Here is a 17,520-nt window from a genome sequence, read left to right as displayed (position 1 = left end):
CGCATCATCAACAGCAACAAACGGAGATGGGAAAAACCCCTGTTCTCCTTCAAACGGGCTCAAAGCCTGCGTAATAGCCTAGTACAGACGCGTCCCATTACCAGACCTAACACTTCTCAGAGATCCATCACAGAAGCATGGGGTCTTCCCAAGGTAACGGGCCATTTCCCTTGCTCGGATTGCAGTATATGCCATCTGACTTCTCACACTACCAGTCTTCAACTTGAACCAGGCAAGATTTGGACCCAAAACAGCCACACCAACTGCAACACACCTAATGTGGTCTACCTTATCACTTGTCCCTGTGGCCTGCGCTACGTAGGGATGACCACCAGGAAAGTGAAACTCCGCATATGTGAACATCGGAGCAACATTAGGTGCAAAAAAATCACTACCAAACTCAGTGAACATTTCCTCTCTGCTAACCACACCACCAATGACCTGCACTGGACAGTAATTGAGGAGGTCACTGCATGTAGAAACACTCAAAAAGTCCTTTTCGAGAAGGAACAAAGATGGGTGTACCGTCTGGGTACTAACCTTGTGGGTCTTAACGACAATATACCCTGGGTCAACATACTCTAAGTATGCACTTATGTTGGCAGCTACTTTCATTGTTCCAGTGATTTTCATTGACCGTTACATCTACTAAACTGGGTCACCTTGTGGGACTTCACCGAGTCCTGTTCTGACCCCTGGTCCATTACGCTATCAACATTCTCCTACTACACTGGGGCACATTATACACAGTGTCCCCTCAACATTTTGCTTCCCGACATATCACTGGCATGCTCCGCTGTTTGATCCGGTGGACGTGCGTTGAAATTAACCCCTTTTATCTGCAACTATTGTTTTAATCTGACACACGTTTCCGTTGTGTCAAGCGTGCTTATCACTGGCATGCTCCTCTGTTCGATCTTGTGGACGTGCGTTGTAACAAACCCCCTCTTATCTGCAACGATTGTTTTAATCTTACACACGTTTCCGTGGTGTCAAGCGTGCTCATGCGTCCCCGCTTTGCACTGCATAAAGTTTTCTTAATCAAGCCCTGTTTTTTCTAATTACGGACGAGCCTCCCTGTATTCCTGGCATTCTATTGGTTGTGCTTTAACCTATCAGCACACAGCTTGGGAGGTTCTGTCCCTGTAATTTATCGTCGAGCCTTTTGCCTCTTGGCGGCCTATTGGCCGGGGCTCAGCCAATTGGACCTCAGCATGCGAGGTGCTGCCCAATCACCGACGGGCTTCCTTCTCGCACTCTTGTTTTTAGGAGCCTCGCACCAGGTCTCTTCTCTCCCCGGACCCGGTGGCTTGAGGCGGTGTAGGTTCCTAACGGGTGCCGAGCAGCGAGGGCGTAGGTGTACCTTCTGGCTCTTATTTTCTTCTGGTAAGGCTCACAGTACTGTTCGGCTTGTTTTTCTACTATTCAGCCGTTCGTGGCCGCTCTTTCTTCTTTTTCTCCTCCAGGGTGTGCCATATTTGCTCGCACCTCTCCCCCGGGATCCCTGAGGCGACGAACAGTCTAGCCTCACAGTAAGAACCTCTCTATTCCCCTTGGCATTTCTACCTACCAGGAATGCTTCACAGGCCGCGTTCATTGTTCCAATGGACCTTGCTAGGTTTATAGTCTCACACGTAGCATTAGGACTCCACGTTTATTCCGTGATACATTGCTAGTCACGCTATTCAGGTGAAGTCCTTTACTTCCCTGACACCAGTACCGGGCTAATTCTAGGTGCACTGCTAGCACATTGTTGATGCACCGAAGGTACGGACTACTGGCACTGTCCCCATCCACGCACTTTGTTTGAGCCTACAATATGGCGCTTGATAATGTTTTGACTACGCACATTTACGATTCTATTGTGTTTTGTCTTGTGTTTGTATGTCTCCTTTTCATTTTAGAATAAACTCGTTTCTCTCCACCATTATAGCTTTTGGCGGATTTTTCCCTGTGTTTTATATTATTTTTCACACAGCAGCCCACGGGAGGGTGAACCTTAGTGCGTTCACACCACCGGGGCACCCACACTTCCACTCTGGTCCTGAAGAAAGCCTGTAAACTACACATAAAGGCAGAAACATGTTGACCGCCACGGAGTGAATCCGGTCTGTTATTTTTTTGACCATCACTCCTTTTTATTATGTTTTAATTTTCCAATTAGCAAAACGAATAAAATACTTTTTTTGACTCAATTGGGAATTTTAAATTCACTATCACCACACACAATCCCGCTCCGAAGTAACCTGGCGTTGCAGCACACTGGGATGGCACTCGGCCATGCCCGGTGGGGCCCGATGATGAAGCATGTCACCAACCAGGTTGGTGAGTGAGGGCTTTTCATACAAAATCTGTATTACCTCCGCAGGTCTGTTTTCCTCCCTGTAATTGATTGGGTAGGCTCTGACCTTGGAGACTGGTGCTTCTACGGATGGTAAGTGCATTCTTTGAGATTTACACTTACCTAGTTTTTAGTGTGCAAAAAAATGCTATCTGCCCCCTCGTGAATATTAATGAGGCTGGAACTGGATTGCCATTCATTGTGAAAAGTAGTGCATGTTTGGATGTAGGTTTGCATGCCTCTAACTAAGCATTCATATTCACTCTGTGCCTGTATTCAAGGGACGGGGCCTCAATACCATAAACAGTGATACATCGCAATTGTTTCATCATCTCTTCCTGCACCTCCTGATATTTGATTCCTGCACAAGCAGAGTGAAAGCTGTCAAATCTCGACATCTTATCAATAATAAAATAAAACATGCCTGTTCCTGTCACCAACGCCCCAGAGCTTCTCTCCCACAGTCACTGGAAAGCACAGGTTCCCCACCCAATCCCGACGCTGCTCTCATGCTATGATACCAGCAGCAGGATTGGTCTGAGTGGCGTGGTCTGCCACTCAGACACTGCCTGAGAGCCTGCGGCTTTTCTCCAACCCGGCTGTGAACACAACTGGATTGGAGAAATAGAAGTGTGCATGTCTGTAAACTTACATGCACACTTCTAGGTGCCCACCACTCCTCCCTTTCATGGCCCGCCCCCCACCCCGCCATACACAGGCATGCCAGCCAGAGCCAGTCACAGAAAAAAAGTAAATTATGTTACGGTTTTATTCTCATTTTATTTTTCTGTGATTGACTCTGACCAGTGGGGCTACTCTCCTCTGCCATTCGTGAATCAGTACCTGCCCTAAGCAGGCTTTCACCAATCCATGCTTTGCAACCACAAAACCAGTCACAAAGTGTTTGTGCATTCCATTGCGATTCACACGGGTGGAGGAAAGACCATTTAACATCTCCTTTCCATTGCAATTGGCAAACGATTACGGCGCCGAATTGCAATTTTGAATGCACATTACCTGTACATTAAAAGTTAAGATTCTGCATTCACACTGGGGTTTTCAGTGTGGTCTCTGCATCAGGCCCCAGATCTCTGTCCACAGAGTGCTGATGATATTTAATTGTGTCTGGGGGAAGTCCCAGGTGATACCAAACTGTTGGGTGTCTGTCTCTCATGAGTGGATGACTTTCTTCCCTCTCAAATTAAACCATAATAGGGCAGAGTTACCCATATTGTTAGCCGTTTGGCACTATTTGGTGTCTAGGAAAACAATTGTTGTTGATTGTTCACAGGTTACCCCAATTGAGTCTTTGTCAAACAAGCACTGGCAAAGCCAATAGGTCTGGCAATGGCTATCAGCATTTTGGCTTTGTCGATGCATGTTTTATTTTGTTATTGCCCTTGCAAAACTTTATTGTTGGGGAAGCTCACCATTAATAATTTTAAAGAAATGGCTCGAAGCAAAAACAATTTTTTGTGTCAAAAAGCATGCATTGCCATACTAGTCCCTGAAACTGGAGAGAACTTCATTTTGTGTGTGGAGGTGCACCTTGTGAACGGGCAGAATCTTTTCACTCATGGTGAAGTTAGCCAATGGCTGACGGGGGTTGACCCACTGCCACATTCTGTATGGTGTTGTCTGTGATGTGACTGACACAGTAGTGCACCAGTTGGTGAAGAGGCCAGCCTAAACCCATCTAACGGTAAGTATATTAAACATATAATTTTAGTAAAATCAAAAGGTCTTGGCTACTGCCAAATCTAAAAAGGAGTAAAAGCTGTACTTTTTAAACAACATATATCTTGATGAAACCTTCATATTCGCCTCTCCTTATGTAATCCTACAGTTAACTCTCCAATGCCGTTATATATTGCATGTATCAGGATCTATTATCTGTTTGAGTCTTATCCGTGCAGAATTCTCTTGCAAACGACTGGCCTCACGCTTTGCGCTAGTATTCTCAATTACTGGATACAAGCATAAAATACATATTTCAAAGTGAGTAATAGGCATGCATTCCAATGCTGCCACAGATATCCCGTTCATTATCCTCGTCATGATTATTTCTTTGTATCCCAGAATAATCTAATTAGAGTGTTGCTCAAAATTAATTGAAGGTTGATAAAAGTGTGCCTCTCCGTGTCCGCGTGCCAGGCATAGCAGTGCCTTCCCTCCTTCCCCCACACCCTCCCGTCCAGACAAAATAACAAGGGAACTAGGAAGAAAATGGGAGGCAACTGGGGGAAGTAACTGCTAAAGCCTCAATGGGTGGTTTAAGCAGGGTGGCAACAGCACTACTAGAGGTAGTGCAGTGGTAGGTGGTGCACATATTGCTAGTCAACAGGATTGCTCAGTGAGCTGATCGTTCTCCACTAAGGAGATATGAAGTCCTGGATCTCCCTAGAAACCTGGCGAGGCAGATGAATCCTTCTGTCCGTCAGAGGTTAGTAGATTGAGTACCATACGTTGAGTTATAGTCATATCTGCCATTTTTATCACGTAAAGAAAGCACAGGTGCAGTGTGGAACGATATTCACATATGAATAAATGAAATATTTGTATTGAAAGAGTGCACTTTACATTGTTTTGCACAGTTCATGTTATATAAAATGGCATAAGAAGAATGAGCAAATAGCAATAGATTCGCACGCTATTAAGCTGTAGGAAAATAAAAGGTTTGTACTTTTTATTTCCTTAAAGAAGGAATGTTCACAACACTTTATGTTTGGACAGAAACAGCAACGAAACTAAAAATAAGAGTAAAAGAGTACTAAAACCAGCTAACAAATGTAACACTTTCTTCCAAGGCCTAACTGCTTCTTTGACCGGCCAGAAATGGGGTGAAATGCCATCGCATTGAATGAAACCCTTGTAGGTAATAGACTTGAGAAGACATTTGTGAAGGTTCCAAAATATCTTCCAAGCTTCATTCAGAGAGTTGAAGGAAGATATTGATTGCTTTTAAGTCATACTGTTTCTTTTTTCTGCATAAAAGTCTACTGAATATTTGTTTTGTTGAATAACTTGAAAATGTCAGATTCCCAATTTATTCTAAAAAAGATGGCATCTAGAATCAGACATAGGACTTTAATTTGCTAGCATTCCTTAATGCGGATGACCTCTCGTTGAGAGATCCCCACCATGGTGGTGTAGACCTTCTTATATTTAATAAAATGGATTGTTACATAAATTTCTTTTAACAAAAAGTTATTACAATAATTGAAAATTAAATTAAACATATGTACTAAGTTTATACATTTTTAACATTAAGTTATATTCAACCCTTTTTCAGAGAGTGGAGACATGTACGTCCACATTTTTTCGTAACTTTGCACTCAAATTTTGTGAATAGCCAAAAGTAGTCCATTTAAACAAAACTGTAAGAATAAAATTACACTTGTAAATTACTCACAAGTGTCACTTACTTTTTTGAATGGTCCCATTTGTTCATACATATCACTAGCAAAAACAATTATATTTAATGCCAATTTCAACATTCAAATATTATTTATCAACTCATCATTCTGTTCAGTCTGTGTCCCCTTAGTGCCATATCATTAAATATGCACACACCACTCAACTATTCCTCAACATACTTTAAACATAAGATGTCAGGTGACTGGCCAACTGCATAATCTTCTTCCAAAATGAATTTCAGCTCACTGGCATGGTCTCAAGGACACTAAGGGGCCTATTACGATGTCGGTTGGAAAGACTCCGAATGGCATTCGGATGTTCCTAACCCGTGTCGGAACCCATGTTTCTGACTGACTCAGAAACATTTCCGACTGACCGATTACAATAGAAGGAAACCTTTCGGTCAATCCGACTCGGTTCTGACTGGCATTCGGAGAATCTGAGTCTGTCAGAGCCGATTCGTGCAGCTCAATGGACAGCGTTTCCGACCGACCGATTACGATGTCGGATTCTGACAGCCTTTCTGACTCGGTCTGTCCGACATGAAAAGTCTGTCGGAAACTGACTTTGGGGGCCCCTAGCAGGCCCCCCCTTCACCGGGCAGCCTCTGATTGGGACCCATGGGGGTACCTATGGGACCCCTCTTTCAGACCATGCACAGTGTGGCAGGCACCTTGGTGTGCCTCCCTCAGGGTGCAGGGGTTTCCGCAACCACCCCTTTTTGCAATGGGAGCCTGTGTTGTCGATTGGAACCCAGGCACCCATTAAAGTCAATGGGAATCCGACCGAATGGTGTTCGGAACCATCATAATCGGTTGGTCGGACTCCCCAAACCTGAGTCGGTCAGAAACAATTCCGACAAGGAGTTGGTCGGAATGCTATCCCACCGACTTCGTAATGAGGCCCTAAGACAGAGTTTTTGCTAATAAGGTCCCAAAGCAAAGTCAAGTTAGGTGCTTCAACTGCTCACAAAGCACATACATAAACCCACAGGCACAATCAATAGGATTTTGTTCCCAGCTCTGCTTTCCTGGCACACAAAAAGATCACTGACTTTTTGAAACACCCTCAAATTGCTGGTCCCGTTAATGCCCTTGTTCCTGCCAAACTCCTTTCCTACATCCAACTAGAATCTATGAGTTCATTTGCTCAGTTACGTTTGGATAACCTGCCTTGGAGAACCTTACTTCCAAGTTGCTACAGGTGTAAAAAGGTCTTTAGTGGAGTTGTGAAATGTTGGGGGACGTGCTCTCCTTTGTCAAACTGTCTCCTAGTCAGTTCCTGCCCAAATGCACATTATCCACAAAGTGCTTCATACAGAAAATTAACATACTTACTTAAAAAAAAGTAAGCCTTCAGCAAGATAGAGTCGAAACGGCTGCTCACCTGAACAATCCTTAAAAATCCATGAGACAAAATCCTGCACCTCGGAGGTGGCACATTTCCAGTCTTTCCAAAAGTGGCAAGGTGCCCACATTTCCTCCTGGCCTTCAACTTGCCTCACCATTCACCTAACCATCACTAGTGATAATCAATTTCACAACATTTCCCACACCACGCATTCATCCTAACCCACGACACTATCCTAATTGTTTTAATTAAACATTATTTTCCTGTTCTCAGGCCACTAACCTGTTATTAGCCTGTCTATCCATCAATTATGTGCCTCTAACCCCTAGCTGAAGGTGTTGGGGGCTCGCGGAGTTGGACAAAGCAATCTGCAATTGTTAACTTCTGGTGACATGTGAGCATTAAGGTTGTAAGCGCCGGTCGCTCGAAGATTCCTCCGACCCACAGGTATACCCAATCTGCGTCTTTGTCACCTTTATGTCGTTTTTAGATACTATACGATCAAAGCAAATCAACAAAAGCTCTTAATAAGCGCGTGGAAGCCATTTGATTGGCTGACCCGTCTTTTGCCTTCCATTGACGTGCAGCTGACTTGTTAGTATGGTCGTTTCCTTTTCTTCAAATACATTTGTTGCTAACTGCAACTCGATAACAGCACACCTCTGGAGATGTTTACTCGCAAAAGCTGAATATGTCGCGCCTGCATGAAATTGTGGCATTTTTTAATAAACAGGTTGGGAATGTAGACATTGTTCTGTACCACTTTTCTATAATTCAAGAACTTTTCATCTACTTTACTTTGCACTGGACGAAATACACTAATGACTAGAAGCAGATTAAAAAGTCCTTTGCATAAGCGTGTGCACTACATGTACTAATAGTTTGATTTAGAAGTATACAATATTTGTACAAGACGACGTTATTCATTTAGATATTTTTCTGTTTCCAGTTGTATATAGTACATTCCAGGCAACAAAATGTAGCAGAACACTTTGCATAGACACGTAGGTAACCAGTGACAGCATTTTTTTTTAAAGTTTAAAAAAAACAACAGGTAAATCATAGGGAAAGTAAGTAGGGGACACACTTGGTCAAAAACCTTTGTAAGATATTCTTAAAATATACATACGTACTGTGGTCATTAAAAATAAAGGAAGAAGACATTGGTAGTAGACACTGTCACAAGATAAGGTGGAAGGTTAAGGGCATCAGACATAACATTAAACCAACTTTGAATGAAGAAGGATTTGGTGTTGTTGCTAAAGAAGGTATTTCCGCTCTATTTTGAAAGCTCAATGGGATGAATAAATTGTAATTACGGGGAAAGGTACACAATACCATAGATTAATGGTTCTTAACGCACAGTCCATGGCCACCTGGGGGTGCGCAAAATCTTCTCAAGTAGTCCGCCATTGCTTAGAGATTTTAATAATATTAACAGATAATATTGTGTATATAAAGAAGCAAAATGTAAAATAAAAAAATGAAAACGTTCTGTAAATGTGTAGGAATTTAAAATTGGTGGCTAAAAATAAAGTTAGCATTGTCAGCTTGATTTGTGGGAGAAGTGCAAATGTGTCAAACAGAATATAGTATGGTCTATGAGTGGGCTCAATTGAATTTAGAAAAGCTCCAACCTTTCCATTTAAATGAAAATGTTCATTATTTATACATTTGTTGGTAACTTAAGTACAATATTTTTGTATTTATGTATTTGGTGTGAGGAAAGTTTGTTTCTGTAATTCTTGCTGTTCAAATCATCAGAAATGATTAACCCTGATCCCCACCTTCCAATAGCGACTCAGTTAGGGTTTCTGGATTCCAATAACGATTCAGTGGAGGTCCCAAAGTGTCAGAACTGATTTAGTGAGGGTCCACAGAAGTCAGGAGGTTAAGAACCACTGCCATGGATGAACTCTCTGAGAAAACTTGTTTGAGTATTCTGTTTTTTTAGGTCGAAGCCTACCAGACAGCACAGCAGTCTGGTTTGATAACAACTTCTTGGTGACATTATGAAAGCTTCCCTGGGAATGCATTCCGCCGATTGCTTATCATTGGCTTTCTGTTTTGTAGCTCATATTTGCTTGCCTTCTATTTCCTGGCTTTATTTGTTTTAGGCTGTCCAGCTTTAGTTCATCCCTCCTGTGGAGCACAGTCTATTTTCTGAATAGTTCCACGAGTGCTCATTTTCTGTAAACAGGACTTTAAATCTTGTTCTTATTTTGTCACATTTGCTGTGCATTCAAGGACAGAAGTCAAATGACAGGCTCTGTCTACTTCCTGTTTACTTTTCTTTCAATTACTTCAAAGTGGGAGGATTTATGTGACAGTCTTGCTGTTAAAGGAAAGGCTTTTTCCAGCACATAACAATATTTAAATGTCTCTAAATGAACTGTGTAGATATTTCAGAATATATCAGAATTAGGAAAGCACAAATGAAGCACTTTTGTTGTAATTTTGATGTGTGGTAAAAACAAATATTTTAATGTATGAAAAAACAATCAATTCACTAGGTAATGCCATTTCCACACATTGTCATTTGAGCGCTTTATACTTTTGCCACTAAAACGTTATCTCTGTGCAAATGTAATGGTCATTTCAATTGAAAATGTGTTGTCTGTAATGGCAGTGCACTACCACACCATGCATACTCCACACTACACCACTCCACTCTACACAATTCCACTTTACACAACACTGTTCTGCACTTTATGCCCCTCCACTCTGTGACATTCTATGACACGCCACTCCACAACATGCCACTCTACTGTACTCCGACACTCCACTCCACTCTATGCTACTCAATACTTTGTCAATCTACTCCACTGTACACCACCCTACTCTGCAACAGTCTACTCCACACTACTCTACATTACTCTACACAACACCCTCTATGCTACTCCATGCCACTTTATTCTACTGTACACCTCTCCACTGCTCTCTACATTATGCCACGCCACTCTATGACACTCTCTGGCACTCTACACCCCTCCACTATACTCCACTCTACGACGCACTACTCTACTCAACAACACTCTATGTCCTCCACAACACTTCCCAACACTCTATTCCATGACACTCTATGCTAATCCACTATGTGACAATTTACTCCTCTGTATGCAAATCCCTCTATGCCACTCCAAGTGACTTTACTCCACTCTGCACCACTTTACACCACTTTACTCCACTCTATGCCACTCCACTCTACTCTACAAGACTCCAATCTATGACACTCGACTCTCCTTTATGCCACTAACTTTTACCAATCCTGAAAAGCAGCCACACTGGTGCACAACATGGCTAAAACACATAGGCAAAGCCAATACCTCTTACATTGGCAAAACCTATTGGCTTTGCCAATGCTTGATTAAGGTTCGAATTAGGAGGTTATCTGAGCTCCAAATAAGCAGGAGCAGCCAGAGGGGGTGAATTTACGACCAGTGGGTGATGTGAACTTGTTTTTCGTCATGCAGACCTGTTTAAATATACTCCAAGTGTCAATGGAAGCCATTTCAGTGTGATCAGCATTGGGATGATGTGGGTAAACTTTCTGGTACATAAAACATAGCCACAGGAATGACTTCAAATGAGCCATATGGACTTTGGGGATAGCTCTGAAGTACTTTACCATACGAAAGAGTGCACCTCTGAATTAAAATCATCCCTGGAGATGAAAGGTTTAATCCAACTCAGGAGCCTGTTTAGGTCACATATATGTGAATGTAAGTGTAGTAAACCCTTAATAACCTATCTATATGTATCTTTGAGATATTTTAGGTCTTGAAATATTTCGTAATGTGATGTAAGAAAGCACCTTTAGGACACCATCTCATGCTGATACCAAAATACTACAAAATGTTGAAGGTATTTCCTCTTTTAGTGCATGTGGCGTGCCCAAGGAAACAAATTGCTAATTTTCCTTGATTGCTGAAAATCTATGCTGTGCTCCTGCTGTAGGTCTGAGAGCAATGACTTTACCACCTTTGCTTAATTTGTAAAAAAATAACATAAGTGCCAAGGGCCAAGGCATTTCACACAAGGCCACTGCAACTCGCACCACCCACTGCGCCTGTCAGTGGTGTCAAATGTCGGCGAGCACACTACCGACTGACCATCACACTTCAACAAATGTGAACATTTACTTCTCCATATCACACAAGGCTGTAAAAATGGCCTGGACATTATTCTTCTTCTTCTTATCATTATTATTATTATTTTAAAGTACTTGGAATTATTAAAATACTGCTGATATGCCCTGCTCAAAAATAGGCCACACCACCATATGGTGGAATGTCAGAAATAAGTACCAGTGTTAAGAAATACGTTTTGGGGCCAAGAACTGGCAAACGCCAACACGAGTTAAGCACAGTTTGCCAACCAGAAAAGGTCTGCACTTTCCTTTCACACTTTGTGTGTTCCTCTTGCAACTCCTTTCAGTCACTGCAGCACACAAACTGTATGCAAAAATAATTCAACAGCTTATTTGCAGGAATAAATGTGGATTCCTCTGTAGACATAACACTGAAATAAAAGTAGGGGGAAGCCTAGTAACACTTCAGGTATTAGCTGGGTTGTATGTTGCTTAAACACAGAACAGTATCGATTGCTCTTCGCTGAGACTTGCTAGGAATTCAGCTAAGACAGTGGCATAGAGCCCTCTAGTGAAATGGGGGTTTCCAAAACTTGCCGGTGCTTCTAATAAGCTGATAATTGTCAGACAGAACAAATAGCCAGCTTTCCCAGACTTTCAAAGTAACTGTGTGGTTTGGGGAATGTGCTCATCACCATATGAGCCTGTAAACATATGAGCTAATGCAGGACAGGAAAACGGAAATGCTTAATCTGGGTGATGTCCAGCCAGCTGTGAGTTGTCTCTGTGGCTAGAATTACATCAGGCGTGGGTCAACACTTAATCTGCACTTTATTTGCTTTCTGCAGCTTCCCTGTTATCCTGTCCATTGAGAACCACTGCAGTGTTGTCCAGCAGAAGAAGATGGCGCAGTACTTGGTAGAAGTACTGGGAGACAAGCTCAACCTCTCCTCAATGTACAATGATGACTTAACCAAGCTTCCGTCTCCGGAGAGTCTGAAGGGCAAGATCTTAGTGAAGGTAGGCAAGCAAGAGCGCTTTGGTTATGCAGCATCTGCGACAAAATGATGGATTGTTATGTGTAAATTTAATGGTGTGTGGAAGTACACCCTGTGACATTTCTATCTGATAGAGACTTCTAGCTGCAGATTCCTTACCACTGAATTGCCCAGGCGTCAGTCTCGATCCAGATGCAGCCACCCGACAGCACACAAGGGTACTGCTCACCCAAATGTTACATGATCCAATCTGACACCTGGGAAATTCAAAGGTAAGGAATCTGCAGCTAGATATTGTCTCTACCAGATAATGCGTTACTGAAGATAAGTAACTTTTTCTTTAGTTAAATAGTGTTCAGATCTGACTATCACCGAACATAGATGTGATTTGATTAGCCGTGTGAGTAGAGGTTAGTCCACTGTCAATGTATTGGGCTATGTTAATGATTGACTTAGCAGCTGCATTTCTTTGGTGGCATTTTTCACATGCAGCAGAAAGTGGATGCACATCTCCACACTGCACTCACTTGGGGGCATATTATCAAGACAGGCGTTAAAATTATCACCGCTTTAGCGGCAGAAAACTGCCAGGAAAGCGGCGATAATGGGTTTGATAATATGCCGCAGAGAATTCCAATAGAAGCCCATGTTGACACCAGAACATGGGCTTCTATTTGAATTCCCAAGGGCATATTATCAAGCCCATTATCGCCGCTTTAGCGGCAGTTTTCTGCCGCCAAAGTGGCGATAATTTTAACACTGTTTCTTGATAATATGCCCCTTTGTTATAACTGGGTTCCATGGCTGCTATAGAGTATGTTTGTTATAAGAATTATCCAAGTGTCCTAGAGCACAGCACCCCCTTTGTTGTTGATTGAGTTCAAATGAGGTGCGGAAAACCTATCACGGTGCTAACTTCTACGCTATTTCCACCATGTCAGAAAACCTTGCCACTGTGTTAAAAAAAAGGTAACCTTCATATGCACTGTTATTTGCTCCATAAGTAAATTCCATCGGTTTCACGTTAGATTCTCAGGCAAACATCAGTATGTTGGTATCTGTATATATGTTTCAGCTCTTTCCCTTAAAAGCTAACCCCATTCGTGACTGCTTATGACATCACGACCACTGCAGAGTCTGGAAACCAACATGGTCTGGTGGAATTTATGTTGGATGCTAGAAAAAGTCATTCTCTTTGGCTTATATACTCTTCTTTTTCCCATGTGACTCACCACTGATGGTAAATTTGCCCGTGCCTCAATATATTTGCAGTGGTTACCCCCTGCAGTACCGGATATGCATGTGTGTCCCGCAAAACCTACAAAGCACCTCACAGCACGACTTCCAATTTCCAAGTGAAATTGCCTTCTCAAGCATTTCCCCGTTTCTGTTATTAAACTAATTTCCCTCTCTTCTGTCTTCTTTGTACTGTTCAGAAGGATTATTTCTTCAAACAAACAAGCTTTTCCTACTTGGTTCTGTGGAAGGCTTCAGTTTTTGTTAAGCTGTTTTATTTTTTGCTGCAATCCCTTTACACAATAGTTCACATTTTTCAGTGTTTTTCTTTGTTATATACGTTCACTTCCATATTGTTTATAGTTTTATCATCTGTTTTTCATTTCATTTCAACATAACATTAATTGGTTTTTGCTTATCCTCATTTGCTCCTTTTTCGGTCTCGCCTAGGAAGCGCATGTGTTGTCTCTCGTGACATTCTGTATCTATTGCATGGGCTTTCATCAAGCCCATTCGTTTCGATTCGTTAATCAATGAGCCTTTTGAAATTCCTTGCTTTCGTTGGTGAATAGTTTACATTTGTTGCTCCTTTTGCTGTTTTGGTCACACCCTGGAGACTGGCCCTGTTACATGGATCACTTCACTATCGCCCATATAAGTTAGTTTTGGCAAACTATTTTGTCTTTTGCCTGTGCTTGTTTTGGCTTTCTGAACGTGCTCAGCCGAGGGCTGCAAATCATGTCCTTATCTTGTTTTCTACTGTCTTTGGTTTCACAAGCATTTTTTCACCCAGAGGCTATGTTGTTTTTCATCCTATACCATTTTGGGTTTCCTTAGCTCAAATGTCCAAACCTCATCAGTGCAGCACCAGCACAGCATCACGCAGCGCCACCACAGCATCACTCAGCACCACCTCAGCACCAGCACAGCATCTCCTCAGTATCACTCAACACCACCACAGCACCCCCTCAGCATCAGCACAGCACCACCTCCTCATCAGTGCACACCACAAGCGCAGTGCCAACTTAGCACCAGTGCAGCCCCACAACACCACCAGTGCAGCACCACCTCAGCACAAGTGCAGCGCCACCTCAGAAGCAACTCAGCACTACTTCAGCATTAGAACACCATCACCGCAGCACCATTTGAGCACCTTTAAAGCATCACTCAGCACCACCTGACCATCACTCAGCACCACCAGAGCACCAACTCTGCACAAGCTCACCACCACCTCAGTATTACTCAGCACCATGTCATCATCACACCACGTCAGCACAGCATCAGTGCAGCACCACCTCAGCATCAGCGCAGCACCACCTCAGCATCAGCGCAGCACCTCCTCAGCATCAGTGCAACACCACCTCAGCATCAGCACAGCACACGCTCAGCATTAGCACCATCTCAGCATCAGCACAGCACCACCTCCACTTTGGTGCACTGGTACAACCCCACCTCAGCACCAGAGCAGCCCCACATCACGAGCAATTCAGCAGCAAAGCTGCATCTCTTCATCATTACTACAGCACCACCTCAGCATCAGCGCAACATCACCTCAGTACAGCACCAACTTAGCACCACTCACTAACACCTGAGCACCAGCTCAGCACCGCCTGAGCACCAGAGAAGCACCACCTCAGTATCACTCATCACCACCTCAGCATCACTTAGCACCACCTAACCATCACTCAGCATCACCGGAGCACCACCACAGCACCACCTCAGCATAAGCACTGCACCATCTCAGCATCAGCACAGCACCGCCTCCTCATCAGTGCACCACCACCAGTGCAGCACCAACTCAGCATCAGAGCAGCACCACCTCAGCACCAGCTCTGCCCCACCTCAGCACCAGACAGCCCCACCTCAATAGCAATTCAGCACCAACGCTGTACCACTTCAGCATCAGCACAGCACCACCTCTGTACCAGCACAGCATCACCTCAGCACAGCACCAACCCTGCATCACTAAGTACCACCTGAGCAACAGGACAGCATCACCTCAGCATCACCCAGCACTACCTCAGCATCATCTGAATACCACCACATTACCACCTCAGCATCAGCACAGCACCATCTCAGCATCATCACATCACCACCTTCTCATCAGCGCACCACCACCAGTGCAGCACCACCTCAGATCCAGCACAGCCCGAACTCAGCACCAGCACATCCCCACCTCAACAGCAATTCAGCACCAACGCAATACTACTTTACCATCAGCGCAGCATCACCTCAGCATCAGAGCAGCATCACCTAAGCACAGCACTAACTCAGCACCACCTGATCACCAGTGCAGCACCACCAAATCAGCATCACTGAGCACCAACTCAACATCACTCAGCACCACCTCAGTATCACTCAGCATCATCTTAGCATCACCCCGCACCAGCACACCACCACCTCATCATCCCTCACGACCACCTGAGCATCATCTCTGCTCCAGCACACCACCACCTCAGCACCACCTCTGTCTGCCCTCGGAATCTGGCATCTGTTGATTCTCCCCTAGTGTCCGTCGGCTGCTCGTGTTGTAATTCAGGTACTGTATCCCTACCTCCAACCTCCCGTTGTTTATGTCCATCCCTCCGCCCCACAAAACAAAAAAAATGAAAACAAACAAGCAATAGAACAGGCAGGAAGAAGTTGCCATCATTGCAATGAAAAAAAAACCTAGAAGACATTTTTTACGTTAATTCGTTTTTTAATAGGGTCGTTCAGCTGTGCATAATGTCTTCTTGATTATATATAAGGTAACAAAAGTGCTAATAACACTTTGTTATTATAACTTTTCAACATGCTGCACAGCACCCACAATGCTCTGCAACATAGATTAAAGACACTGGCTAAGCCAATAGCTCTGGCTAAAGACTTATAATGTCCCAAAGGTGAGACCTTTTGGCTATGCCAACGCTTGTTAGATTTTCTATTGTTCTATTTTGTCTGTCAATTTCAATCTGTACATACGTTTATGTTTGTGTTATTGTATCACAGCAGTATACCTTGGCCTTTTATACCTCACATGTTATATTATGTGTATCGGTAAAGTGCACTACCCCCCACGAGGGCATCCTGACGCCGAGCAAGTGTTTGTGCCGAGGCCTGCCTATGGTAGGTTGGTTAATTGAAAAAACAGGTCTTCAGCTTCTTTTGGAATTCAAGAAGAAAGGAGGCGGCTCTGATGTAGAGTGGATTTAGATTCAATAAAAAAACTGTAAAAACTTGCACGTTTAAGTCTCAATTCGTTAATTTTCCACATAAATCCGTAATCAGATCACATTTACATTACTCATGAAATCCTGCATCTAAATATAATGTATTACAAAAAAGAAAACATTTTTCGGAGTAGTGAGGCTCATATTTCCTTTGGTCTCAGCTTTCCACCACTCAAGAATATAGGGGCCTCACAGTAGAAAACATATAGGCAACCTAGAGTGGGGCCTTACGCTTATGTAGCTTAGTCCTGATCACCGTATAGTTACCCCTCCATTATCGTATTCAATCCATCTAAAAGACTCATATGTCTACTTCTCAAATTAACTCATATTTCCCTATACCAGTCCACAACTAATCCTTTTTGACTTTCAGAGCAGCGTGCTACTCACTGAAAAGCACTTTGACGTCTTCTCAGGGATAGTAAGCGCCATATAATTACAATTACTGGGAAAGAACATGCCTTTACTTTGCACACCCTGAAGTGCACCCATACTCGGACCCTCACACCTTTGTTCTCCAAAAAGTCAAATCAAAAAGGAAAGTGAAGGGCAAGTGTAGCTAATAGCTCCCAGTTCAAACCCTTGCAAATGTTGTTAGACCCTTCATCAGCGGCGGCTGGCGGAATTTAAAAGCGGTGAGGCTGAGGGCAAGTAATTAATTTTTTGCATGTGAGCTGCAGATTTTATAAACCCACTTTCTGGTTTCAAATAATTTATGTTAAAAAATAATGCAGGATGACAGTTTGGCAGGAACGTATAGGCGGCTACAAAGCAGTTACACAACAAAAGCTCACATTCCAGTCCTGAGGCCGTAACATTCATTTTTAACAATGTGTATTTGCCCAGAATCACGTACAAAGTAGAACTGACACATGG

General features: G+C 43.2%; 1 protein-coding gene across 7 annotated transcripts in view; it reads left to right on the top strand.

The window, feature by feature from the left end:
* PLCH2 (phospholipase C eta 2) overlaps positions 1-17,520 on the top strand; it is a 1,499,317-nt gene that overhangs the window by 1,259,609 nt on the left and 222,188 nt on the right. For all 7 annotated transcript variants that reach the window (XM_085609277.1, XM_085609254.1, XM_085609273.1 and 4 more), the window contains one exon: positions 12,047-12,218. In XM_085609277.1, coding sequence (XP_085465403.1) covers positions 12,047-12,218 — 172 coding nt within the window. The remainder of the gene's footprint in view (positions 1-12,046; positions 12,219-17,520) is intronic.

The sequence above is a fragment of the Triturus cristatus genome, chromosome 1_2 (assembly GCF_964204655.1).
Source record: "Triturus cristatus chromosome 1_2, aTriCri1.1, whole genome shotgun sequence".
In the NCBI taxonomy this organism is placed as follows: domain Eukaryota; kingdom Metazoa; phylum Chordata; class Amphibia; order Caudata; family Salamandridae; genus Triturus; species Triturus cristatus.
Note: the sequence above shows the minus strand (reverse complement) of the source record. Positions and strands in the feature narration are given on the sequence as shown.